Source organism: Globicephala melas, chromosome 14, assembly GCF_963455315.2.
Source record: "Globicephala melas chromosome 14, mGloMel1.2, whole genome shotgun sequence".
Taxonomy (NCBI): domain Eukaryota; kingdom Metazoa; phylum Chordata; class Mammalia; order Artiodactyla; family Delphinidae; genus Globicephala; species Globicephala melas.
Genome location: NC_083327.1, coordinates 88,550,206 through 88,577,323, shown reverse-complemented (window position 1 = coordinate 88,577,323; position 27,118 = coordinate 88,550,206). Strand labels below are relative to the sequence as shown.

General features: G+C 41.5%; 2 protein-coding genes across 12 annotated transcripts; one reads left to right on the top strand and one right to left on the bottom strand.

The window, feature by feature from the left end:
* Window positions 1-312: 312 nt before the first annotated feature.
* Window positions 313-7,547, top strand: PDCD2 (programmed cell death 2). 2 transcript variants are annotated; one of them, XM_030852877.3, is made up of 6 exons: window positions 344-683; window positions 1,243-1,485; window positions 1,850-1,981; window positions 3,934-4,037; window positions 5,252-5,365; window positions 6,622-7,541. In XM_030852877.3, the coding sequence occupies exons 1-6, from the start codon at window positions 401-403 to the stop codon at window positions 6,778-6,780; spliced, it is 1,035 nt and encodes a 344-aa protein (XP_030708737.1). In that variant the 5' UTR covers window positions 344-400; the 3' UTR covers window positions 6,781-7,541. The 2 variants fall into 2 exon arrangements, with proteins under 2 accessions (XP_069899625.1, XP_030708737.1); XM_070043524.1 differs by lacking the exon at window positions 1,850-1,981 and having other exon boundaries at window positions 313-683; window positions 6,622-7,547.
* Window positions 7,548-10,037: 2,490 nt separating this feature from the next.
* On the bottom strand, window positions 10,038-27,050 carry TBP (TATA-box binding protein). Of its 10 annotated transcripts, none has more exons than XM_060283641.2 (11): window positions 26,778-27,050; window positions 25,429-25,711; window positions 23,430-23,527; window positions 22,871-22,911; window positions 22,526-22,729; window positions 19,896-20,281; window positions 16,918-17,005; window positions 14,566-14,657; window positions 13,353-13,520; window positions 12,053-12,147; window positions 10,038-11,360 (listed from the first exon to the last, which is right to left on the bottom strand). In XM_060283641.2, exons 5-11 carry the CDS (start codon window positions 22,577-22,579, stop codon window positions 11,281-11,283), a joined length of 963 nt encoding a protein of 320 aa, XP_060139624.1. In that variant the 5' UTR covers window positions 22,580-22,729; window positions 22,871-22,911; window positions 23,430-23,527; window positions 25,429-25,711; window positions 26,778-27,050; the 3' UTR covers window positions 10,038-11,280. The 10 variants fall into 10 exon arrangements, with proteins under 10 accessions (XP_060139624.1, XP_060139622.1, XP_060139629.1 ...); XM_060283639.2 differs by having other exon boundaries at window positions 22,526-22,726; XM_060283646.2 differs by having other exon boundaries at window positions 23,461-23,527.
* Between the last annotated feature and the right edge of the window lie 68 nt (window positions 27,051-27,118).

Here is a 27,118-nt window from a genome sequence, read left to right as displayed (position 1 = left end):
CACCCTACAGCCCCGCCTCCAGGGCTCAGGAGGCGACTGCGGTCATCCGCCCCTAGGTGAGCAGGTATGTGCTCCCAGACCCAGAGCGTTCAACAGCGTCTGCAGGCCGTGCCCAGGCCGTGAGGAAGTCAGAGAGCCCGCGCTCCGCTGCACTTAGCTCACCTAAACGCCCTCCAAGACCTCCACGTGACCCCCGGGGACTCAAGCGGCTTCGCGCCCCTGCCCCAGCAACCAATCGTAAGTCAGGGACAACGAAGCCGGCCCACGCCAGGGCTCCCCATGGCCCCGCCCCCTCTCCACTGCCGTCCAATTGCTTCTGGCCGGCCGTCCTCCGCGCTTCCGCGGCGACTTCCGCTGTCGGCGGCGGGGCGGCAGGTCGAGGGGCCTAATTCCTGCGCCTATGGCATCCGGGAGCGTCGGGCTGGCTGAGCTGGGTTTTGTGGAGGCGGCGCCGGCGTGGCGGCTGCGCAGCGAGCAGTTCCCCAGTAAGGTGGGCGGCCGGCCGGCGTGGCTCGGCGCAGCCGGGCTGCCGGGGCCCGCGGGGCTGGCCTGCGCGCTGTGCGGCCGCCCACTGGCCTTCCTGCTGCAGCTGTACGCACCGCTTCCGGGCCGCGCCGACGCCTTCCACCGCAGTCTCTTCCTTTTCTGCTGCCGAACGCCACCGTGCTGCGCCGGCCTACGCGGTGAGCGGCCCGGGGCCCGGGTAGCGCGTGCGCGGTAAGAGGCCTGCGGCCCCGGTCGCGCGTGCGCTGCCTTGCTCGCGGTCAGGGCCCAGGGACCGTGCAGCCTCCTCTGCGACCCCGCCGCGGGCCTCTCCCCTGTACCCCGCGAGCGTTTCCGGGGGTGGGGGTGAGTTCCAAGGGCTCGCGCCTTCTTCGACCCCAGCTTTTTGTTAATCAGTCGGTAGTAGGTGTTCAGATAATAGAACCTGTAATTTTTCGGAAACCTGGGTTCCAACACGTTGCTCATATGTATGTGGTCTGACTTAATGTTACTTTTGTTACTAATTTGAACAAGCTCAAAGAGCCTACTTAGTTGTATGGACTTTAAAAAGTTTCTCGTTTTCACTCTTATTTTTTCTTCCTTTCCAGCAAATAAGCTTTTTGAAAGCAAAAACTTTCTATTTTTCTTTTTAAAAAATGACTGTCTTTTCAGTCCTGTGTGGAGTGAAGGCTCAAATATTTGAATTGCTATGTTGTTTTATTTAAAACATGTGTAACGTTTCTCCTTCTCTCTCCTTAGTTTTTAGAAATCAGTTGCCTAGGAGAAATGACTTCTATGCCTATGAGCCACCTTCTGAGGATCCCCCGCTGGAGACAGGAGAATCCGTGTGCCTCCAGCTCGAGTCCGGTGCTCATCTCTGCAGAGTTTGTGGCTGTTTAGGCCCCAAAACATGCTCCCGATGTCACAAGGCACATTACTGCAGCAAGGAGCATCAGACTCTGGACTGGAGATTGGGACATAAGCAGGCTTGTACACAAGAAGGTCAGTCAATTCTGTTTTTACTTTTAAATCTCAGCTCAGTTTCATAGTGTCTGTCAGGCCAAATCTTTCATTTTGAGGATAAACATTAACATTACAAAAGGTGTAATACTTTTCAAAGCTTTGGTTAACTAGTGACATAAACACCTTTATGAAGAAGGAACTGTGAGGTCTTGCCCACTCACGTCCCAGCCTAGCTTTAGTATAGTCATTTAATTTAAGAGCCATAATCTAAAATGCTGGAGCTACATATGTTAATTACTAGGGAAAACTGTTATGACATGGAATACACTTCAGATATAGGAAATTATTTGACCTTCCAAACTAAATGATTACTAATGATGCTAGTTACCTTACTTTGTTTCAGGTGATTTGGACAGTACAGTTCCAGACCACAGCTTCCTTTTTCCAGAATTTGAAATTGTAATAGAAACAGAAGATGAGATTATGCCTGAAGTTGTGGGAAAAGATGATGAATCAGAGATTATAGGTAGCATGGGTAAGGAATCAGTTTCAAAACTCATTCATTAAATATACACTACTATGTATACAATAGATAACTAATGAGAACCTACTGTATAGCATAGGGAACTCCACTCAGTGCTCTGTGGTGAACTAAATAGGAAGGAAATCTATAAAAGGGGATATATGTATAAGGAAAAAAAGGAAAAAGGTGGGGGGAAGAATAGTGAATCTAGTTGAAGCAGAGAGAAAGTAGAGGGTCAAGTGTCCCAACATTCCAGCCTCAAGGGACATGTTGTCACCCATTTCAGGGGACACTGACGGCCTGCCATGGAGACCTAGGGATTAGAGAACCAGTTTGGAGACACCCGTCTTAGATCATTGCTAAGACAAAAAACGTTTTTCTTTTTAACTAACATATGAGAAGATTCAGTGCCAGATGTTTAAAAGCACCTAGGGAGAGGGATGCTATGTTTGTTGGTGGGTAGTAGTGTTAGAGAGTGTGCTTTGGGGAAGAATTCACTGATGAAGGAGTCTGATAGAAAATTTCCAATAACAGGTGAGAGAGAACTCCCTGTATTGAGTGTCCAGTGAAATGAAACCATGCTGTATCTAAACTGGACAGTGCATGCCATTGATCCACACTGTCTCTGCTCCCTCAGACATGGGGCCAATAAAGTAATAAGCAATAGAAATGTAAAAAAAAAAAAGAATAAAAAAACTCTTTCATTAAGTGATTAAATATAATGCTTGAAAGGAAGGGCTCAAGATGCCAAGAAGAGAAGCACTGATAGGAAAAGGCAACTCACTTGGGAGGCTGCAACCTATACTTTTCAAATATTGCCTCATTTGAAGATATCCTTTCTGTACTTCCCTCCTTGGCATATACAGGAACGTTCTGGTTCCTGTAAACATGTCAGAGGAAGTATCCAGGTGGTCAGTTGGGTGGGGCTGCACAGGATGCTGGAAACTTGGAAAGTTTATCTGGCTCCAGGATTTGTTTCTCTGATTGAGATGGTGGACATGAGAGTGCCTAGCAGTGTTTGGTGGGCAGCAGGGGGCCCTTTTATCTGGCAAGTTTCAGATACTTGATTTCATCAGTTACTTCAAGGTTATCATACTCTGGAGCAGTGCCTGTGCTGAGACTGAGCCGTAGCCAAAATTGATCCAACACTTACTCTGTACCACGGGCCTTTTGTGCATGATCTTACTAAAGTCTTGACATCAGAACAATATGTTAGAAACTCTGCCCCATTTTGCAGTGAGGAATTTGAGGTTCTGGGTATAACTTGCTTGGTCGTATAACTGACTAAAGTTGTTAAGTTCTAGAACTGAAGTCTGAGCTCACGTCTTACTCCAAAACTTGAGCCAAAATGTAGATTTCAGAATCTAAATTAAATTTTGGATTAGAATGTCAGCTTACTGGCTTACAGTTCACATTCAGGGTATCAGAAATATCTTCTGAGTTACAAAGACTCGATCCTGTTGGGGATGGTGGTGTTTCAGGTAGCTGAGATTCCAGAGGTGAGTGTGAAGGAGTGAGCTGGTAGGGTTAGGGCATGTGATGACTGAATGAGTGTAAGGGAAAGGAGAGATGAAACATGAAGAGATTGGAAGTAAGAGTCCAGATGGGTGAAGGACACTAGTGATAAGCAGGGCTCATATTTTTTGGGTGCCCTTTTGTGTGCTGGGCACAGCAGTCCTCAGACTGGGACTTGGGGTCTGTTCTTTTAATTTGGAGTTTTAAAGAGAAGCTCTTACTAGGAGCCGGCATAGTAATAATGCTTCATGGAGTACCTGCAAAGTCAGATGGTCTTAAAGCACAAACATTAATGAATTAAAATAGGAAAGCCTGTAGAAACATCTGGCCTTCACTGTCTGATTTAACACTAAGTTGGTTGTTTAAAACTGGCTTCCCTCAGCATGTGTTTATTGTCCAGACATGGAGATTATTCCTGTTGCATAATAGTTATGTTGATAATTTTTTAGGTGAAACACCTGAGGAAGAACTGGATTCCATGGCAAAACATGAATCTAGGGAAGATAGAATTTTCCAGAAGTTTAAAACCAAAATATCCTCTGAACCAGAACAGGTAAAATAGAATTCATTTACAGCTCCTTCTGTTCTTTTCAGGTGGTGGTTTAGGGGTACAAACCCTGAGTAGGGAATTCCCTGGCAGTCCAGTGGTTAGGACTCTGCACTTCCATCGCTGGGGGCCCAGGTTTGATCCCTGGTTGGGGAACTAAGAAACCAACCTGCAACATTAGCACAAAGACCACTGTGGTTTTGTGAAAAGAATAATGGGTTTTGCTGTTATGAAGAATTCTGGCTTCTTGAATTACATATTGACCTTCTGATGTAATTGTATCTACGGTGTGGGGAAAAAAAAAAGAGTGGTTTCGAGGATTAAGGTAGATTGTAGACTCACAGTAAGTATTCAGCAAATGCTTCCCTTTGCCTCTTTTCTTCCATTAACTTTATTCCCCTTAACTTCCCTTACCATAAACATAAATCACTAAAGAAGACAGCTAAATTCCCATAAGCCAGTCGCTAGAGCAAATCAACATCCAGGGGCTTATAGGAAGAGTAGGTCTAGGTCCTAAATACTGAGAAGGTAGTTTTTAGCAACACATACGCTTTTAACAAGAAATATTGAGGAAGGTCACTCATTTGTTACATAAGATGTTATAACAAAATTTACTTCTGTTTTATTTAAACACTGTGGCTCACTTGGTATTTGTTCCTTTAAAAATTGTTAACTAAGTTTCCTTATATCTGTGTGAAGGTAAGCACAGACCCTGGGCTGCATGTTAGATTGACAACCTGGTGATGGGGAAATAGGATTATTGTTAGTCTCTTCACAAAATAGTCATAGGATTCAGATTCTAACCATATTGACATCTAAGAAAAATAATTTGGATATCCTGAATCAGATAAGCTGAAACAGTCCCTTTGATCAGGGGCCCCAAACCCTGGGCCAAGGACCGGTACCGTGAAGCTTCAGCTGCCACTCCCCATCGCTCGCATTCACGCCAGAACCACCCCCTTCCCCCTCCCTGTCCGTGCAAAAATTGTCTTTCACGAGACAAAACCAGTCCCTGGTGCCAAAAAGGTTGGGCACCGCTGCCTTTGATGACGCTGAGAACGGTCTTAATTGTGCCCAGTGGAGGGGCGCAGGGGGACAGACAGTAAAGTGGTTTTCAGATGAGCGTTTCATCAATCGTAAGAGTATGTACAAAGCTTCTCTAGATGATCCTCAGATCACATGAGATGTTGGTGATTTAAACTGATCCTTATTGATTTTAGATTCTCAGATACGGCAGAGGGATTGCCCCCATCTGGATCTCTGGTGAAAATATCCCTCAAGAAAAGGATATTCCAGATTGCCCCTGTGGTGCCAAGAGAATATTTGAATTCCAGGTATGACCTTAAATAAGTACTATTTTAGTATGTAATTACCCTGATTTATAATTTTAAGCATTAAAAAACTTTGCCAAAGTAACATATGTGTATGGGTCCCTATGGTGTTATGGAAGGTTCCCTATAATGAAAATCAGTAGTTTCCTACCCCACCTTAGGGCTTGTTACAAGGAGGGAATTATCTTTTACTGGTTATCTGGTAGTTATTTCTATCTTTAAATAGCATGCTTTTTCTGAGATTTATCAGTTTACTAGTTTTTTAGACATCTGTTGACTGACTTCTGCAGTAGTGAGGATTTAAATGTAGTCACTCACACCATCTAGACCATCGCCCACTTCCCAGTGTGGTTAGGGTCAATATTATTTTAGTGCCTCTATTGTTACCTTTATAATTTAAAATAATATACCTTTTTTACAATATTTGACTCTCTCCTTTGTGAGAGTGTTTCAGAACGCTTACTCTGTTTAGTCTTGGTTTGTAGATTTGTTAGGAGAACAAATTAATGTAATCATTAAGGTAACCCCCCCCCCCACAAGAAGTTGTTAGCATCAAAATCCGTTTGGGTTGGGCGGAAATGCTCCTGAATTGTGGATTCACTAACCTTATAAAGTGATATTTGTTTCTTAGGATAAAAAAAGGATTTTTGTGGACTGATCCAAAACTAATTGGTTCTTACTGCCAGAGCTCTGACTGACACCCAAGATGAGCTGACGGTGGTTGTATAAAGCAATTTGATAACAGTAGTGGCAGTGCTGGCTCTTACTCTTTCCCATGAGACCACTGACTCCTAAGACCCATTTCTAGTCTATACAAATACATCAATAGATTTCCTTTTTGTATTCTACTAGGTTAGTGTTTCTTCAGAGTCATAGTAACAGCATCTGCTATTCAGGTTGTAAATAACCCAAAATAAGAGTTGCCCAAAGAGAAGCCTCATCCCTATTTTGTGGCATATTATTAATAAAAAAATAATTAGGTTAACAGCCAGGTCAAATAGATCAGCTGATCTTATTATACTTAGGAACTTCTTTCTTAAACGAAAAAGAAAGACACCAAATAGAGAGGGACTTTAAAGAAACATAGAGTTGCAAAGTATTTTTAGATTGTTAAGTATGTTAACACCATTAATGTCTTTAATCTTGCTGTGGAGTGTGGAGATGGAGAGACCAGGATCCCCAGGAAGGTCTGGTCTGTTGAAAGCAGACTGTGCTCATCACCGCCAAGGAGCGCTCTGACTGTGCCATCCTTTTCCCAGGTCATGCCTCATCTGCTCAACTGCCTGAAGGCCGACAGACTGGGCAGGAGTGTCGACTGGGGCGTCCTGGCCGTCTTCACCTGTGCTGAAAGCTGTGGCCTGGGCACTGGCTACACAGAGGAATTTGTTTGGAAGCAAGATATAACAGATACTGCCTAAAGACAACTGTGTGAAGCCTCAAAATATTCATCATCTCTTAGACCTTCCAATTCCATTTCTAGGACTTTATCCTAAGGAAATAATTATACCAGAGATACACAAAGATGCTGTTTTAGGTGTTGTGTATCTGTCCAGCAGGAGGCTACACAGTCTTAATGATACAGACTTATATGCACATCAAGTAAGACAAAGATGCCAAGGTACCATTGTAGATGGTATTCATAGTATGCTATTTTTGTAAAAATATTTATACACATGTATATACACCAAAAATACCTGGAATGAAATGCACTAGGTGTGAACTGGTTAACTGAACAGTGGGACTAAGTGACATAATCTTTCTACTTATATGTATATTTCTTTCTATAATAAAAATGGGTTATGTGCCTAATTAAGTCAAACCATCACTCAAGAGCATTTCTCCCCTAAAATTTGCAAAGTTAAAACAAGGAGAAAAATATTTGGGTAAAACCCCAAGAGACTTCCTGAGTTCAAAGAGAAGCTCTACTTCAAAACTGACTTTGGTCAGCCAGTGGCACTGCTTATAGACCAGAGACTGAAAGGTCTTCTCTTTCCATCTCCCCATCTCACAGCACTGTCCACATGGCAAGTAAACCCAAATAAGGACAGGGAATCAGCCACGGGAATCTCCCTGGGTCAGCCTGAGGGAAGGCTCTGAGGTAGCTTTCAAGTGAGGGATATTGTTTCCGATGCCTCTGTTTACACAAGCGGTTCCTGAATCGATGCCACCAGCCACCAGCCACGCTAAGGCTCCTTCCAGCCCCAGGTGATTTATACTTGTGATAATTCCCAATTCTCTTGGTGCTGGGCAGGCTTCACTGCTGCGAAGGCAAACTTGGAGACATTGCTGTTGATCACTGCGTGAAGACCAGCAGCTAGTTCTGGTAACATCCCTGCTAACCCTGAAATGCACTGCCACCATAAACACATCTTTTTGGAGGTAATATCACTTGCTAATATCACTGACTTGGCTATTTCACTATAGTTTTTTATCAGGAAATCCTGGCCTTTTAGTCCATATCACGTGTGTGTGGATATGTATGTAATTTATATAAAGATACATAAAATACTGGACTAGTGGGGCCTTCATAGCCCAAACTATAAATCAGAAGTTTGCCCCAGTAGGACAGCATCCTGACTGCGAAGGACTGTTTAAGCAAATTGTTTAGGGTCTGTCTATTTGGAGAGACCCCCAGATTATGTAGACATTCTTGCAGGCATGTTGGTAACCCACCAAGCCATCCTTTAGGTGTGTATCCCTGCCGAGGTCTGGAGATGACAGCAAGTTCACTGGGCATTTCCATTTGGAGACAGACTTCCAGCACTGACTTGGCAACCATGTCCAAGAAAAGCAACTGGTTGAAAATAACTAAAACAAAAATACGAAAATTTAGATAAATAAAAAAAGCAACTCAGTTGCCTCTAGATACGTCAAGACATTTAAAAACCTTCATGCCAACCATGAAATGACCGACACGTCACCCAGCAGCTGCTCCTGCGGAGGACATCCATCACTACTGCCAACCCATGCATGCTGTCCCCCAAACCTCTGCTTGGCCCAGATACTGCCTGACCAGGCAGCTCACCCTACTGTAGAGAGCAGTGCAGTCACCTGTCCCTTTTTGATACATTGAATGCTGGTCTCATCATCCTTTGACAATTCAGAGATCACAGCAAAGAAAAAATGTTTCAGTGCTTTTGATATTCGTATTAGTGGTAGTGTTCTGTTATTCTAACTAACTCATCACCCCACGTGTCTTTAAAAATTAAGGGTTCTCAGCGTAAAATACGTAATATAGAACTGATCAAATAAAAACCCTGTGGTCTGAATCTGGATTGGATATATTAGTACGAACTCATGAGGTATCTTATCTTGCAAACTTTCAAAGGGAAAGAAGAACTTATCCTGCTATGTGAAAGAAGTATATAACTATATAAAAAAGTATTCTAACAGATCATGAAAAAAATAATTAGAATTTTATCTTTTGCAACCCACTAATGAATTAGTGGATCAATCAGAAGACGCCAATCAGACATTAAATCCCTAACAAACACTACTTACAGTCTTTACAAAGAGATCAAGCCTTTAGATGCAGTCACCCACCGGCAGGAAATGCAGAGAACAGAGGGACATGCTGGCTGCACCATCCTGAGTTTGCAAATAGCAAGACAGACTGTAAGAAACTACCAGCCAAACAGCCTATAAATTTCCTTAAATGAGATGGCAGGGGAACTTAAGGAATAAAGCAGACATAAAAACATCAATTTATTAAAATGGAAGACTAACCTATATTGGTGTTTAGGTAATTACTGTAAAAGGACAATGGTTATTTGGGTGGGTGGTGTTGCTGGACTGGTGCATAAGGAGTAACAAGAATTCAGTAAAGTGACTGGAAATAAATCTATCAGCAATAATTTTAAAGTCTTATGAAAAATGCCATTAATAATGAACTAAAATACTTAGGAATTAACTTTTATGTAATATAAAGCCCTATATGAAAAAAATTATGAAACTTTACTGAAGAACCTAAAGGAAGACTCACACGTGGGGAAACAATTCTTTCTTGAATAGAAGGAGATTATACTGGACTGATGTCTTTCCGATTCATCCATACATTACTGACATCACTGATGACTGGAAAATGCAAGAAAAGGGTACCTCATACACCATGTTCTCTCTGGACTGTAACCTGGTATGGATCTATCAAAACCTAGAATGTATAAATGCTCTTAATACAGTGACTCCTCTTCTAGGCATGTTACTACAGAAATACCTGTACTTATCCACAAATACACATAAAAGTATGTTCCCTGCAGCACCTGTTTATAATAGTAAAACACTACAGGTAACATAAATGACCATAATTACGGAAATGGTTAAATATATAAAGTTGTGTAACCATCAGATTACATCATGTGGCACCATCAGGTTCCATTTCATGGCAGTATGTTTGTCATGGAAAAATGTGTATGATACAGTGACTAAAAAAAGGAAGCTATAGGGGCTTCCCTGGTGGCGCAGTGGTTGGGGGTCCGCCTGCTGATGCAGGGGACGCGGGTTCGTGCCCCGGTCCAGGAAGATGCCACATGCCGCGGAGCGGCTGGGCCCGTGAGCCACGTCCGGAGCCTGTGCTCCGCAACGGGAGAGGCCACAACAGGGAGAGGCCCGAGTACTGCAAAAAAAAAAAAAAAAAAAAGGAAGCTATAAAATCAAACATATGCTTTACTATTTTTTTCAATATGATAACAAAAGCACCCCCAAAAGAAAAAAACCTGAACAGAAGAGGGCTGGGGAGGTACCCACCAATCTGGTAGTTAACCTAGGGAAACAGACAGAAGGGAGAGGAAGGAAGGAACTTTCTGGTTTCTGAAAAAATATTTTTACAATTAAAAAGAAAAACACATGCCCGAACAATGAACCCCAAGAACTTACACGTGCTCACCTGATATTCATGAGAAAAACACACCTCACCAGTCAGTGGACAACCCCAGCTCTAACACTGAAGGCCTTTGGCTTAGAGCCCGTGTTTGCCACTTAACGGGCTCTGTAACCTTGGGCTGACCCTCAGCTGGGGCCTACCTTACCCTACTTGTGAAAGAGGAACAAAACCTAACTGCAGCTTTTGTGAGAAGGCAACATATCTGGGAAACGGGAGGTGCTCAACGTATGGGACGTAATAAACATGTTTTGTGAGCAACTTAAAATTTTCAGACAATTCTTCCATTTTCACTGCAACATACAATGAAATGTTGATTGAAACAAACAACAAGCAAGCAAGCAAGCAAACACACTTAAATGGTTTCAGGCATTATATCTAAAATACGACTTTTTAAACAGTATGATCACATGATCTTACAAAGTTTCATTTATAACATCAATCTAACACTTTTATAAACAGCATTTATTGTACAGAGTACTCTGAAGGAAGAAAAATATGTACAGCCATTTGTTTTCATTAATACATTTCTATTCTGTCCTGCAATACTGGAAAGGCGGAATGTGGCACAAAAATAACCCTTAGGAGTTACAAATTAGAAAACAACACTTTTTAAAAAGATTTTTACTTTTCTGGTAGAAATATAAAAACTGTGGTTTATGGGGAAGAAATTAAACAAAATAAAGTCCAATCGATTGTTGAGGTGGCTTTAACACTTAAAGTTTTGTCCCTTAAACCAACTTGTCAACAGCAGTAAGTGTTTAAAATCTAAATATAAATAAACGGGCAGCGCTGCCCAAATAGCAGCACAGTTCGAGCAACTTACAGTAACACTTCGGTGATCTCTGTGCAGAAATAACGCCCCCTTCCTGGCATCCCTACAGGGTACACATGCAGGGGAGCTTCACCTCGTGCTGCAACCTACAACCAGACATCCATCCTCTCATCACATGGGGCCATCCACAACACCACTAAATGTACCAGAACTGATTTGTTTTAAAAAAAACAAGTGGGTGGGGGAGGCAGGAGTACATGACAGCCATTACGTTGTCTTCCTGAAACCCTTTAGAATAGGGTAGATGTTCTCAAAGGCTTCATAAATTTCTGCTCTGACTTTAGCACCTATGAAGACAAGTTGGAGTAGAGAAGAGTGTGAAACGGCATTTCTTAACATAAAACCACAAGCACAATTCTCTCCACACCTAGTAAGACAGATGCATTAAAACATTAACGATGGACCCTTGTCATAATCCTATTTTTGTTTTTAAGGTGGTATTTTTTTAAGTTGGCTTCTTAAAAAAATTACAAAAGCAGCGCCCCAGGTGACTCCAGCCTCCTTCCCCAGTCTGCCCATGTGACTGGTGTTGGGCTCTGGACTGTGTCAGAACCCAGCAGGGCAGCAGTCAGAGTGGCTGAATCTTATTCTCCCAATCGCTGCCTTCAAACAAGCTCTTTTGAATCTGCCTTTGTTGTCGCAAAATGATAATGGTGATGAACCCCAAAGTTTTAGACAATGGTACCCAACTTAAAACGCCATCTGTTATGCTGTAATGCCCACCTCCCCCTTCCCCACCAAGGTCATGCTTCAGCTGAAGAACCAGCAGGGCTGTGCTCTGACTTCCCTCGGCTCACTCCCTCTGGTGGGTGTGTTTCCCATCAGAGTGTTGGGGTCAGGGGAAGACAAAAAAGGGGCAAAGCTTCTTTACAAGTCACTAGTCAACTGTCCCGACACTGTGATATTACTTCTTAGCACTGAGAAAATGCCATTCTTCACACTTTCCAAACTTCGAACACTACTTCCTGTTGCAACTTACCTGTTAATACAACTTTTCCAGAAACAAAAATAAGGAGAACAATTCTCGGTTTGATCATTCTGTAGATTAAACCAGGAAATAACTCTGGCTCATAACTAGAAGGAAAATGGCAAAAACAGTTTAGAAATTAACAGCTGCTCATGCCTTTAGAAAAAATGGGGACCTGAACAAGGGAAAGTACTGAGTAAGCAGCAAACTAATGAGGAGGTGAAGCCCAATTCTTGAGGAGCATCACAGGAGAGAGGGCTCAAGTGAGGCCAACTTGTAACTGGCACTTGAAGACCAACTAACTCTATTTCTAATGAATCTGGATTTCCTGACATAAGAACAAGAGCTTTATAAATATGTTCTATAGTCTCTGACCTTTATCAAGTTTCATTCTGGACAAGTTTACACCGACTTACAAGAGCCCAATAATCATTCATTTATAAGATCTGACAGTCACAGTTTACCTTCTAATCATTCACATCTCATCTCCTTAAACTGAAATATCTCTAGCTGTTAACTTTGTTCAGGCAATTTAACCAAAGTGATAGAAAAGATACTAGTTGGAGACTGAATCTTTCCCTGACTATGTTGTCTAACTAAATGCACTATTGGTATGTTTTATTCTAATCCTAGTAATCCCATTTTCTTAGTTAGAGAGATTGAAAACAGTTAGGATGTGTGACTCTGTTTAACCTAGTGGAAAATTCAAGATAGGCTTCTCTGAGGAAGAGATGCTAGGGTGGATATGTGAAATGCCAGTGGGACTTTCCTAGGTGAAAAGTGATATAAGAGTGTGCCAGGTATAAAAGTGGGATGTGCAAGGGCCCTGGTGCAATAAGGGCATGATAAGCCTTGGGGGTGCTACGAGCAGAGAGGCTGGAGAGGTGGGTAGGGACCACCTGCCTTGTAAGTTTTCATCAGGAAGTAGCAGGGAAAATAAATGTTGACTAGCACAAAAGATTCAAACAACTGGGGAAAAAACTGATACAAGAGGTTGTGGACTTTGTTCATGTATTTAAAATGTATTTAGTGAGCAATAAAATGATAAAACATACAGAAGGGGAATCAATTTCATCCCAGTAAAGGGGACTTTTGGGTGTCGTTAAGTGAAATGACAGGGAAGTAGGAGGCTGGTGAGAATAATAGGTGTTACCAAAGACATCAGGAAGACACTTCAACATTAAATATACCTATAAGTATATCATTTGTTCTTACATACTAATTAGTTTGCACATGTTTTATCATGAACAATGTTTAAATAGATTATAAATTACTTGTTGCCAAAAGCAATCACAATCCATTTCAGACTCACCTACTGAACTGTTGGTGGGTAAGCACAAGGCCTTCTAACCTTATAGGGAACTTCACATCGCAGCTCCCCACCATATTCTGAATCTTGAAGTCCAAGAACTTAGCTGGAAAACCCAACTTCTGTACAACCCTGGCATATTTTCTTGCTGCTAGTCTGGACTGTTCTTCACTAGGGAAAGAAAAAGTGAAATATTCATACTCAAAGACACCTAAAATAATTGTTTAGATGAAAAACTTATAAAAAGTCCAAATTAGGAAAGATATTTTATAAAGTGTAAACTGGTCACCCCTTCCAATAAAGAAAAGCTCAACAGACATTAACAGTTTTATGTACAAAGTATTCCTGTGTCCTTGACAGAAAACTTAGGCCTACCAAAATGAATCCCTCTTCAATTCACCAAATTACTGATAGCCCTAGATTTTTTTTTTAAAAAAAGTTATTTATTTATTTGGCTATGCCGGGTCTTAGTTGCAGCACACGGGATCTTCATTGCGGCACACGGGATCTTTAGTTGCGGCATGTGGAATCTTTAGTTGTGGCATGCAAACTCTTAGTTGCCACGTATGGGACTTAATTCCCTGACCAGGGATCGAACCCAGGCCGCCTGCATTGGGAGCACAGAGTCTTAAGCCACTGGGCTACCAGAGAAGTCCCAACAGCCCTAGATTTTATACGTGTGAAACATAATATCATCATCACCATTATCATTAATATTATTGTATTTTAGCTCACAAATTTCTACTGAGATGAAAACTAACAAGCTTCATTTGGATAGGAAAATAATGATGAGACTTATACTCAAAGAATGCATACGCTAATTCCTCTTTTACGCCAAGTCTTTCTTTATCCATTCCTAGAAGTCATCTCTTGGACAAAACTATGACTTAGCAGAGCAGGGCTCATGTAACAAAAGCATAATGATAGCAGTATCATCGTCGACAAAAGGTTCTCAAGTGCAGGGTCATGAATGACAAAAATGAGGCATGCATACATGCTGAATTGTATGGAAATAAGGTGATAGCATACACCCTAAACTAATGCCTGGTTTTAAGAAAATGAAGTTACTGCTGTCTAAAAGTGATGAGAATCAACTATTTTAATAAGAAAGCAACAATAACATTTTATTAAAGTATTAGCCTAACACCTAGAAACCATGACACAGCCATTTCTTTCATAACATACAGACCAGGACAATGAACTCCTTTAAACCCACCTCTTGGCTCCTGTGCACACCATCTTCCCAGAACTGAATATCAGTGCAGTGGTCCGGGGCTCTCTTATTCTCATGATTACAGCAGCAAACCGCTAAAACAGCCAGAGACAATAGTTAATGATGTCATGCCAGACTGCTGACTTCTGTCAGGAGAACTAGACAATGAGAAAAAACACCCCAAATAGTAAGAAGGACCTGGTACTTAGTTATCAAGATATCTGTCATGTGTTTCCATACAGGGCTCCCTTACATCACCATGTGCCACACATCTTTTGCATATGGAGCAAGCACACAAGTTGTGACTCTAAGGCCGCTGGACCAAGATCTCTGTGTTCTGTCATACACATCCCAACACCTGAAGACAAGGAATATTTGCAAAAATATCTTTAACTATAAATTTTGTTTTATTAATTTTTTTAGACAAATCTACTGATAAACCTTTTCCACATCCAGAAGGAATTAATAAATCAGATTACAAGCATATCAACGCATAGTGACGTTACCTCCCGTTTCCAATACTTTAGAAACTGAATTGGTGGATTGGCATTTATATAAATGTAATGGCCTCAGTGACTAGGTTACATGATACAAAGCAAAAAATTAGTTTCAAAATAACTGAAATTTAATATCTGCTATCTAATTACACATGAAAAAATTCGTATTATTTCTAATCAAGATCACTCTTTGACAAATTAGATTGCTTTCACAATTTTAGTTTAAAAACTACTATATGTCTTCTCTCTGATTTTACCACCATGTAAAAATGCTAGCATTATATTCTAGTTTATACAAGTCCCAGGAAATGCCTAATTATTTTGCATTTCCTAAATTCCCTCTACTGGTTTTATTGCTTGGATAACTAATATCATTTCATTAGAAAAAATTATGTAAAATCATGTATTCAACTTAATAAAATTATGACAAAAGATTAATTCTTATAATGCTACATTCATATGGACTTTCCATATGCATTAGGCTGTTTTTTTTTTTAAATAAATTTATTTATTTAGTTTTGGCTGCGTTGGGTCTTCATTGCTGTGCACGGGCCTTCTCTAGTTGTGGCGAGCGGGGGCTACTGTTCGTTGCGGTGCGCAGGCTTCTCATTGCGGTGGCTTCTCTTGTTGCAGAGCACGGGCTCTAGGCATGCGGGCCTCAGTAGTTGTGGCTCACGGGCTCTAGAGCGCAGGCTCAGTAGCTGTGGTGCACGGGCTTAGTTGCTCCGCGGCATGTGGGATCTTCCCAGAGCAGGGATCGAACCCATGTCCCCTGCACTGGCAGGGGGATGCTTAACCACTGCGCCACCAGGGAAGCCCTAGGCTGTTATCTTAAAATCAGAAAATTTGTAGGTATTTTTCCCTTAATCTTTTTATTATAAAAAAATCGGCAGTTATACAAAGGTAGAAAATATAATAAACTTCTTGTACTTATTATCCAACTTTAACAATTATTAACTTTTGGCTAATCTTGTTTCATCCATATGTCCCTTTCCCAATTCTCCAACTGGACTATTCTGAAGTAAATTCCAGGTAGCATGGCATTCGATTCTATATAGTTTTCAAAACATAAATGGGATCATACTATATATTTTGCTCTGTAACTTCACATGATCCCCTCACAATGAATATGTCAAACTTCATCCTGTGGACTGCTGTATTCCTAGAGTCTCTATATATTTTGCTCTGTAACTTCACATGATCCCCTCACAAAGGATACGTCAGACTGCATCCTGTGGACTGCTGTATTCCTGGAGTCTCTATATATTTTGCTCTGTAACTTCACATGATCCCCTCACAAAGGATACGTCAGACTGCATCCTGTGGACTGCTGTATTCCTGGAGTTTCTATATATTTTGCTCTGTAACTTCACATGATCCCCTCACAAAGGATACGTCAGACTGCATCCTGTGGACTGCTGTATTCCTGGAGTCTCTATATATTTTGCTCTGTAACTTCACATGATCCCCTCACAATGGATACGTCAGACTTCATCCTGTGGACTGCTGTATTCCTAGAGTCTCTATATATTTTGCTCTGTAACTTCACATGATCCCCTCACAATGGGTATGTCAGACTGCATCCTGTGGACTGTATTCCTGAAGTCTCTATATATTTTGCTCTGTAACTTCACGTGATCCCCTCACAATGGATGTGTCAAACTTCATCCTGTGGACTGCTGTATTCCTGGAGTCTCCTACTTGGCAGCTAGTCAATAAAAATGCTGCATATTTTGCTTTAAATCCTTGTTTTGCTGGTGTCAACAAACTTAAACACAACATATTCTTTTTGATCTAGAGACCTTTGGAAGAAAATTCTGTATTATTATAGTCTGAAATACATTAAAATTGTTCTGACCTTGGGATTATATTCAGCATTCCGGGCACGAAGTGCAATGGTCTTCAGGTCAAGTTTACAACCAAGATTCACTGTGGATACAATATTTCTGTAAGAAATTGGAAAAGAAAACATGATTATTTACTGTTAGTGTTAGATGATTACTTAGAAATTGTATTCTTTCATTAGAACTAATTTAATGAAATTTAATGAGATTAGTTTAATTTAAACTATCTTAATTTTTTTAATTAAAATTTTTAAAAATTGCTAACATTTATTAAGTGTTTAAACAAGTACCAAACACCATGCCAACATTTTACAAAGATAATCTCACTTAATACTTACAATGCACTATGAAGTAATAACTATTTAGTACTGCCATTTTCAGATGAAGAAGCTGAGGCTTAAGTGGGGGTAACTTGCTCTGTATACACATGGTTCCTAAGTGAGGTATGACTTTCTCACTTCTCTCAAAATAAGTATCTTTTGGAAGAACAAAAGTTCAATTATCTTTGACAAAGGAAGAAAACCAGCTTTTTCCTCTGATTAACCCTCAGTAAGTCAAGAAAAACAAACATCACCATTTATTATCTGGGTCCAATGAACACTTTTCATTTTTTAATATTCTTATGTAATTTTATAAATAACTTCTAAATGAGCTGTAACATCACTCTCTTGTGAACACTGACCCCAGGTTGCAAATGCATCTCCAACTGTTCCAGCTCATGGCTGCTTCTGGGTCTTTTTTTGGCACTGTCAAAATGCAATACCTTTGAAAACCTGATAGCTCATAATTAGGTTGGAAAGAGGTTGGGTGTCTTCTTTAATACACAATTGTAATGCCAGTTAGGTTGATCAACTCAATGTTCTCATTTCTACATCACCTATTTCCTTCCAATCAATTTTACATACACAAGTTCACAGAACTTTCTTATCTATTTTATTTGTGTAGAATTGGTAGTAACATCCCTACTTCCTTTTCTGATTTTAGTAATTTGAGTCTTCCCTTTTCTTGTTAGTCTAACTAAACGTTTGTTGATTTTTTTCAAAGAACCAACCTTTTGTTTCATTGATTTTCTCTACTGTTTTTCTTTTCTCTATTTCATTTATCTCTGCCCTAATCTTTACTATTTCCTTCCTTCTGCTAGCTTTGGGGTTAGTTTGTTCTTTTTTCAGTTGTAACATTAAGTTATTGATTTGAAATATTTTTGTTTGTTTTTTGGCTGTGTTGGGTCTTCGTTTCTGTGTGTGGGATTTCTCTTGTTGCGGCGAGCGGGGGCCACTCTTCATCGCGGTGCGCAGGCCTCTCACTGTCGCGGCCTCTCTCGTTGTGCAGCACAAGCTCCAGACACGCAGGCTCAGTAATTGTGGCTCACGGGCCTAGCTGCTCCGCGGCATGTGGGATCTTCCCAGAGCAGGGCTCGAACCCGTGTCCCCTGCATTGGCAGGCAGATTCTCAACCACTGTGCCACCAGGGAAGCCCTCTTGTTTTTTAATGTGATCATTTGTAGGTATAAATTTCACCCACAGCACCACATTTGCTGCATCCCATATGTTTTAGTATGTTGTGTTTTTGTTTTCATTTGTCTCTAAGTATTTTCTAACTGTCCCTATGATCTTCAATCCATTGGCTGTTTAAAAGTGTGTTATTTGGACTTCCCTGGTGGCGCAGCAATTAAGAATCCACCTGCCAAAGCAGGGGACACGGGTTTGAGCCCTGGTTCAGGAAGATCCCACATGCCATGGAGCAGCTAAGCCCATGCACCACAACTACTGAGCCTGCACTCTAGAGCCCACGAGCCACAACTACTGAGCCCGTGCACCACAATGAAGAGTAGCCCCCGCTCGCCGCAACTAGAGAAAGCGTGCGCATGCAGTGACGAACACCCAACGCAGCCAAAAATAAAAATAAATAAATAAGTTCGTAACAAAAATAAATTAAGAAAATACAAGTATGTTATTTAATTTCTACAATCTTGTGAATTTTCTGGGACGCTTTGTGGAATACCAGAAATATTACGGTGTTGGCAAGAAACAAACACCCCATCTGAACTAGGTAGAATTTACGATTTAAACCAAAGGTGCAAACTTAAATACACATAGGAGCCAGCTAAGTGTTAAAAGACAATAGGGTATGGTGTTTATAGAGGTGAACTAACAAGTGCTTATCTTTCTAAAATCATTAAGATTAAAATTATTTTGTTTTTAAAATTGTTTCAGATCAAACAAACACCCACGCAAGATTTAGGCCACTGGGTAAGAGTCAGGATCCATGGTTAAACATTACTTAGTTCTAAAAATGATCAGGAATGACTTACAAGAAAACTGGGTAACATAGTTGTTACAAATATCCCCTGATATGGCCATAAACTGCCTAAAGGCAAAAGCTATATACTTCTCGGCGACAGATATTTAAGAATATTTGGTTTTCAGGAAGGAGAAATTTTCCCTACCCGTCCCCTACCCCCCAGTTCTGTTACATACAGGACCTAATTCAATTAGATAGAAAAATACATTTAGGACAAGAACAGCCATCCTCAGCTTGTGGGAAGGGCACAGTTCTTCAAAAATTTACATGCAGCCCTTACAATGACCAATGAAGGAAAACAAGGACCACTATGAACTATAATGATTCTGTGACTAAGTAATTAATCTTCCCAAAAACTAAAAATATCACACGGGAAGGAGACTACATAAAGCTTCATTTGGTAAATCAGCTACAGCGAAATGTCTACAATAACAATAATGCAATCTAAATTGGACTTCATTGGCCCAAACATATAAGCACAGCTACTAAATTTCTGAAGATGTTATGAGAACCTTTTACTGGGGGCACTGACTCACTAAGACAGCTTCCCCTTTTCTTTTTAAAGCGAGTTTTGATGCATGATCGCCATTAGTGCCACACAAATAACTCAATCCATCTGAGAACAAAGAACAGCAGCACAGTTCCAGTGGACCCCTCCAGGGCAGGGAAAGGACGTACAACAAGTACTCACTGCAGCTGCGGCACAATCCCAGAGCTCTCCGAGGCTGGCGTGGCAGGGGTAATGGGGGTCATGGGAGTCATGGGGGAGGGATACAGGGGAGTGGTGCCCGGCAAGGGTGCGGTCGTAAGAGTCTGTGAGTGGAAAAGCTGTGGTGTCTGGCCCGAGGCCCCCTGGGTCGCCTGCTGGGAGGTCGACTGCTGAACGGCTGCCACTGCCGCCTGCTGCTGCTGCTGCTGCTGCTGCTGCTGCTGCTGCTGCTGCTGCTGTTGCTGCTGCTGCCTTTGCTGTTCTTCCAAAATAGACAGACTGTTGGTGCTCTGAATAGGCTGTGGAGTCAGTCCTGTGCCATACGGCATCATCGGACTAAAGATAGGGATTCCAGGAGTCATGGCCCCCTGTGGGAAGTTAGGAGAACAATGGGTTAGGCTGGCTGGTGTTTGTGTCTGTAGGACTTGGCTGGTAGAACAGCAGATGAGATTTGCAAAGACAGGCACCTTCCGAGTACAAAGGGGGTTATATAGCAGTAATGGGGAGGAACTTGCTGTTCTTACACACATCACTTTCTTCTTCAGCATAACACAGTAGGTAAGAGCTTAGGATGTGGAAGCAGACCTGGGTGTGAAATCCAACTCTGCTACTTACAACACGTGAGAATTTAAGGAAGCTCCTTAACCCTTCAGGCTCTAGAGGATAACAATGCTTTAAGACTTAGAAAAAATCGAGAACTTCTACTCTTTGAAAGATACCATTAAGAAAATTAAAACTTGGGACTTCCCTGGTGGTCCAGTGGTTAAGAGTTAAGAACCTGGCTTGCAATACAGGGGACGCCGGTTCGATCCCTGGTCAGGGAACTAAGATCCCACAGGCTGCGGGGCAACTAAGCCCATGTGCCACAACTGGAGAGCCCGAGTGCCGCAACTACAGAGCCCATGCGCTCTGGATCCTGTGCACCACAATTAGAGAGAAGTCCGTGCGCCACAACTAGAGAGAAGCCCGTGCGCCACAACTAGAGAGAAGCCCACATGCCGCAACGAAAGATCCCATGTGGCACAACTAAGACCCTACGCAGACAAAAAAATAAAATAAATAAATATTTTTTTTAGAAAAAGAAAATTAAAAATTAAGCCACAGACTACGAGAAAACATCTACCATACATATATCTGAGAAAGAACTCATATCCAGACTACATAAAGAACAATCAAAATTCAATAAAAGATGAAAAAACAGACCAATAAAGAATGGGCAAAAGATGTGAAGGACATTTTACAAATGAAGATCTATAAATAGCTAATAAGCACTTGACAAGATGTTCAAGATCATAAGTCAGAGGAAAATGCTTGTACTTCTAGAATGGCTGAAGTAAAAACCCAAGGGCCGGTGAGCACGTGGAGCAACTAGAACTCTCACGTGTTGCTGGCAGAGCCTCAGAACATGCTTTCTTATAGAGTTAAACATGCACGTACACAATGACCCAGCAATCCCACTCCTGAGTACTCACCCAAGAGAAACAAAAACATAGCAGACACGGAGAAATGTACACAAACGCAAAGCACCTTTATTCACAATGGCCCCAACCTGGAAACAACCCTAATGTCAGCAACTGGAAAATGGACAAACTGTCGGACACCCATACAACAGAGTGCTACTTGGTGATAAAAAGGAACTTGCTGATACACAAAGACAGACACAAATAAAAGCATATACTGGTATGGTGCCATTTGCATGATATTCTAGAGTAGGCAAAACTATCTCTAACTCTGGAAAGCAGATCATTAGTTGCCTGGAGCTAGGGGAGTGACTGCAAAGGGGCAGGAAGGGACTTTTAGGGTGATTGAAATGTTCTATAACCTTCACAGGTGCATACACTTATCAAAACACATACTTAAAATGGGTGTTTTTTGACTTCCTGGTGGCACAGTGGATAAGAATCCACCTGCCAATGCAGGGGAAACGGGTTCGATCCCTGGTCTGGGAAGATCCTACACACCGCGGAGTAGCAAAGCCCATGCGCCACAACTACTGAACCTGTGCTCTAGGGCCCGCGTGCCACAACTACTGAAGCCCACACACCTAGAGCCTGTGCTCTGCAACAAGAGAAGCCACCGCAAGAAGCCCGTGCACCACAACGAAGAGTAGCCCCCGCTCGCTGCAACTAGAGAAAGCCTGCTCGCAGCAACGAAGACCCAATGCAGCCAAAAATAAATAAAATTAAACCTTAAAAATAATAGTGTTTTTATTTAAGTATGTAAACTACACTTCAACAGAAGTTATTTAAAAATTTAAAAGTAGCTACGTTATTTGGAACCTTAAACATAAAAATGAAAAGAAAACTAGAAAATAATTTGGTTAGAGTTATCTCCAAAATCAAACACCCTATAATCACTCAGACCACTTTCATAAGTGCTTATCAAAAGATTAAGTTTTACAAATACACATTTTAGCTTCCAAACAAACTCCCCAAATCAAACACTATCATGTTTATTCAAAGCCTAATAGAACTTCTCAATGAAATAAAGGAGGCTTAAAAAATATAAATCCATTTTCAACAACAGATGGTTAAATTCCCTTGCTTCCCTTTTACACTGTCTCTAACAATGCAGATTCTGTCCTACGTGTACCCTCCCTCCAGTTGTATTACCTGAGGGGAGGCCAGGCCCTGGGCATAAGGTGGGAGGCTGTTGTTCTGATCCATGAGGTTCACTTTCTTCTTGGCAAATCAAAAACCTTTGGACTGGGAATCACCTCAGCATTCAGTCTTTTCCTAGAGCATCCCCAGCACACTCTTAGCGACTTCCTCAACTCTCTGGGTTATCTTCATGCACACCAAGAAACAGTGATGCTGCTTTGAAAAAAGTTTGAAGTTTAATGTAAGAATACAGGTAAGCTATACAGTCTTATAAACCAGTTTCATGGTTAAACAAAAAACAAACAAACAAAGAATGAAAAAACCAACGAAACTATTTTGGAATATATTTCTTTTTACCTTACAAAGCTGAAATCTTATTCCTTCCACATTTCCTGTGACTGCATGCAAAATTGCCAACAGAACAAAAATTGTTTTTTTATGTGTTTAATTTATAGTCTTATAATGTTAAAAATTAAAGTACATAATCAGCATTAAAAACTTTTGGGGAAAAACACCCAGGGAAAACAAATTCCTAAGGAACCTGTCATATCTGAGTAGAAATATTTATTATGCATTGTATACACAGCGCTATTAGGCTAAATTCAAGTTTTAAAATATTCCATTCAGCATTCTATCCTCTACAATGTCTTGGGCATTAAGTTTAATAAATTTTGAATTGGATCCAATACACTTTAGTGTGCTCATTTATTGAGCAACTACTTTAAATAAAACACTGTGATAGACGCCGTACAGACATAAAAATAAACATCATGTTTTTATATATGTAATAACTTTAATTCTTCAGAACACATAAATACAAACTATGCCTGTATCTGGCTTTCCTTAAATCATGTCTTTACTGGCTACACGTTTGAAATTTCTTTTAGTCAGAAGAACCGAGTGACTGATGAACTACCTTTTATTGTTTAGTTCAGATGGACTCCTACCGTGCTCAGGATTGCTGTGAGAACTGACCGATTCAAACAGGACTGATTAACACCTCAAGAACAGCATCTAATTATCACACAGTAAGCACAGGATAAATGTTAGCTATTATTATTAGATTTCAGTTTAAACATTACCATCTAATAAGATATTCTCACACAGAACTTACAGATCTTAAAGTTACAAGTTATATGTCAAAGACACACGTGTAACTCAAGCATGTACTGGTACAAAATAAGCACTCAGAAAGAATCTGATAATGACTTTGAAAGGACAAAGGACCCCAAAGACTATATATCCTACATATTCATCAATGGAAAACAGACCAAAAAAAAGAGAAAACTCTGCTTCAGAAAACATCAGACATATAAGAAAATTATGCTCTTTCAGACATTGTTATCCTCTTACAACAACAGAAGTGCTGCAAATATAAAAATGAAGAGGCATTTGATCCCTGGCATCAAAGAGTTCAATTTGAAGGATTTGTAAATAATCACTGCAAAACTTAAGTGCTATAATAGCAGATATGCACTATGCTAAGCCCCTTGAGTGAAGAAATCAGCAATATATGTCTTTGTAATCTCTGTACTTAGTACAGGGCCTGGCATATAGTATGTGATCATGAATGAATGCATACATGCTACACAAAAGAAGACAATATAACTGCCAAGTGTTTTGAAGAGTATGTTCATAAAGCAGGGACCATATGACTTGGGTCTAGCAAGGTGAGAAGGAATTTATATTCAGCATTTCAGGCAGAAGAAAGATGAAGCAGAAAGAGACAAACACTGAAAGAGCACGCAGTATGCAAGCAACAAATTTAGCATGACTGCATGGAACGTTCCTGCAGGGGATGAGACAGCAAATATAAGTGAGGTCACATTATCAGGATTCTAAGTCATTATTACATAAGCAATATGAGCAGTGACAAGATTCTGAAGTGCACCATGAGTAGATCTACTTTGGCAAGAGTGTGGATGAATTCCAATAGATAAAACTGGAGGCTGGAAGTTCGGTTTAAGACTCACTGCTGTGGTTCAGGCAAGAGCTAATGAGGGCAGGATTTAAACCACTCATTAATATGACTACAGATTATCCAGAAACTGGTGGCTCCAGACCCCTTTTTACAAACTAAGTCTAGAGAACAAATCTGTGGAACTAGGTTGAGGCCTCATGTAACCATTTTCAGAGCTCATCTCTCACTCCCAGTGATGGAACTGACCATCTTTCCTCCCCTGTGTCATTAAAACCGCACAACTATTACCGCACTACTGTATCCTCACAAAAGAGAGTTGTTTGCAGAATCTCCTCATTTTTTGGTCAAATTCGATATTTTTTGGAAATAATCACTGATAAGGGAAAAGACTCAATTAATTCTGCATAGCCTTCTAGTGACTGCATATGTAAATCAAGCATAATCTTTTCAGAGACGTCTACCTGGAGTTTTAAACGAGAAAATCACACAGTCCAGGGCCTAGGGAGGGAGACCTCGTAAGGAAAGTGGTGTGTATTTGTATCTTAACGCTCTAGCGTGCCTGAACTCTCCGGCCTCTGACAAAACGTTAAAAAGTCTCAAGCGCAACTTTATTATAAAACCACCACTGCTGGTAGCAAAACAGGTGGGCACAGGCCAGGGTGAATCTCCCTTTGAATATCGAGAGGAATTAACGGATGGCAGGACATAAAGACTCCGCGTCTTGGATGCGCGGGACTGTCCTGTCTCAGGCCCCTCTCAGCACCCTGCACCACACGCTCGTACTATGGGAAGCCGCTTTCGAACTACGGCAGAGGAAGGCACTCGGTGGGATAGGCAGCCGGTACAGGCCGAAGCTGCGGCAGCACGAGCGGGAGGAACAGCCCCCGCGCGGTGTCCCCGTCCATTCCGCGCCTCCTCCCACCATCACCCCAGGGCCCCGCTGCAGCGGTCACCTCTACACGAAACCTCAGAGAAAAGCTCAAAGGGCTGTTACCTGGAGTCACTGCAGAGACAACTAACAGTCGGCGAAAACGACGTTAAGCCGCAAACGGCCCAGGCGCCCGCTACGGCGACCGTTCCCGACCCTACAGAACTCCTGGCGCGCGTTGTTAACGTCACTTCCGCCAGTTCCGCCCTCGGCTTCGGCCGGCAGCCCACCGTGCAGCGCGGGCCATGGGAAGTGTGGGTGTTGCGTCACTTCCTGTGATTTGCTGGGTATTCGGCTTAAGTGAAACAAGGGGCGGGGCGGAGCTCTTCTGCCTTCCGGCGAGGCCACCCTGTCAGAGTATTTTACGATTGGTTGTTGCTGGATGTAGTAGGCAAGACTGATTTTTAAATGTTGACTGTTTAAACCGACTAGCGATGTGACATTTAGCAAGTTACCAGACCTCTCCGCCTCAGTTTCTTCGTCTGTAGGATGGAGTAATAATAGCACGTGTCCTCTAAGGACTGTGAGATGGATTAAGGAAATGCATGAACAGTGCCTGGCACATGGTAAGCATGTTAGCTATTCTCAAACATGTGGAATGATAAAACAAACAAACAAAAAACACACCTGGTTTACAAATTCGATTATATTTTAATTCTGCTGCTACCATCTTATGCAGTATTTTTACATTGGTCACAAAGAGACTATAGGTAGTTGGACCCAAGAGTACCTCTCCTATGGCTCATTTAGGCATAATTACATGTTGTAATGCTTTCCTTTGTACTTCATATAATCAATGAGGTTGTGAGCTCCTTAAGGATAGGAAATGTTTTACAGAATTTTTCTATCCAGGCCAGTACCTGAATAAGTACAATACTTCTCTGTCCATAACCATCAAAGAAAATCCTTTGTTTAAGTATGGGGAAAGTTTTAATTAAAAAAGTACTTTTCAAAAATCTTCTCTGCTTCCAGAATTGCATGTATATATCAGACAGTCCATTCTATATTAGCCAGCTGCTTGTCTGCTTTTTTACATAACATTTTTAAATTGTAAAATATAATATTCATATACAGAAGTACATAAACCCATGTACAGATTAACAGACGGTATTAAATCAAGTAAAGACAACCAGTACTGCCAGCACCACGACCCGTCCCCAGCCACACAGGCCCTTCCTACTTACTGTGTACTCCTAAAGTATATAGTATGTATTCTTTTGCTCAACGTTAGAAGACTCATCCATGTTGATGTGCCTTCGCTCTAGCTGAAGTAGGTTAATTTTTTGCTGTGACGCATCCCTCAGTTGCTTTATCCATCCTGCAGTTTATGGACATTTAGCTCATTTCTACTTTGGGGCCGTTAAGAACAATGTTTTATGAACATTCTTACACGTCTTTCTGGCCAGGGTACATACCTCTGCGTGACACTGCTGGGTCATGATGCGTGTGTATTTTCAACTATGCCGAGTAACGCCAATCCCTGTTCGAAATATGGCTGTACCAATTTACGCTCCAATAGAGTCTTCGAGCTTCCGTTGCCCCATAGTTTTGCCAATTTCTTTGTAAGGTCAGACCTTAAAATTTTTATCCATCAAGAGTGATTTCGAATGTTTCCTTGGGAGAGAAAGCCTTTACCTCTCTGTCAGCTCTCTTGGAAGAGCGGGCGCCGGCTACTCACCGGAAGGTTACGGCGCTTGCCTCTAGGACCAATGACCGGCGTGAGACCGAGCGGCCGGAGGCAGCGCTGCGAAGCCGG

Bases quoted from the DNA above. Each gene is read 5' to 3' on its own strand.
- PDCD2 (XM_030852877.3), top strand. From the start codon at position 401: ATGGCATCCGGGAGCGTCGGGCTGGCTGAGCTGGGTTTTGTGGAGGCG. The intron at 684-1,242 runs GTGAGCGGCCCG...CTCTCTCCTTAG, and splicing joins GTGCTGCGCCGGCCTACGCG to TTTTTAGAAATCAGTTGCCT. The intron at 1,982-3,933 runs GTAAGGAATCAG...ATAATTTTTTAG, and splicing joins AGAGATTATAGGTAGCATGG to GTGAAACACCTGAGGAAGAA.
- TBP (XM_060283641.2), bottom strand. From the start codon at position 22,579: ATGGATCAGAACAACAGCCTCCCACCTTATGCCCAGGGCCTGGCCTCC. The intron at 20,282-22,525 runs GTAATACAACTG...AACTTCCCACAG, and splicing joins AGGGCCTGGCCTCCCCTCAG to GGGGCCATGACTCCTGGAAT. The intron at 11,361-12,052 runs GTAAGTTGCAAC...TTGTCTTCATAG, and splicing joins TGGAAAAGTTGTATTAACAG to GTGCTAAAGTCAGAGCAGAA.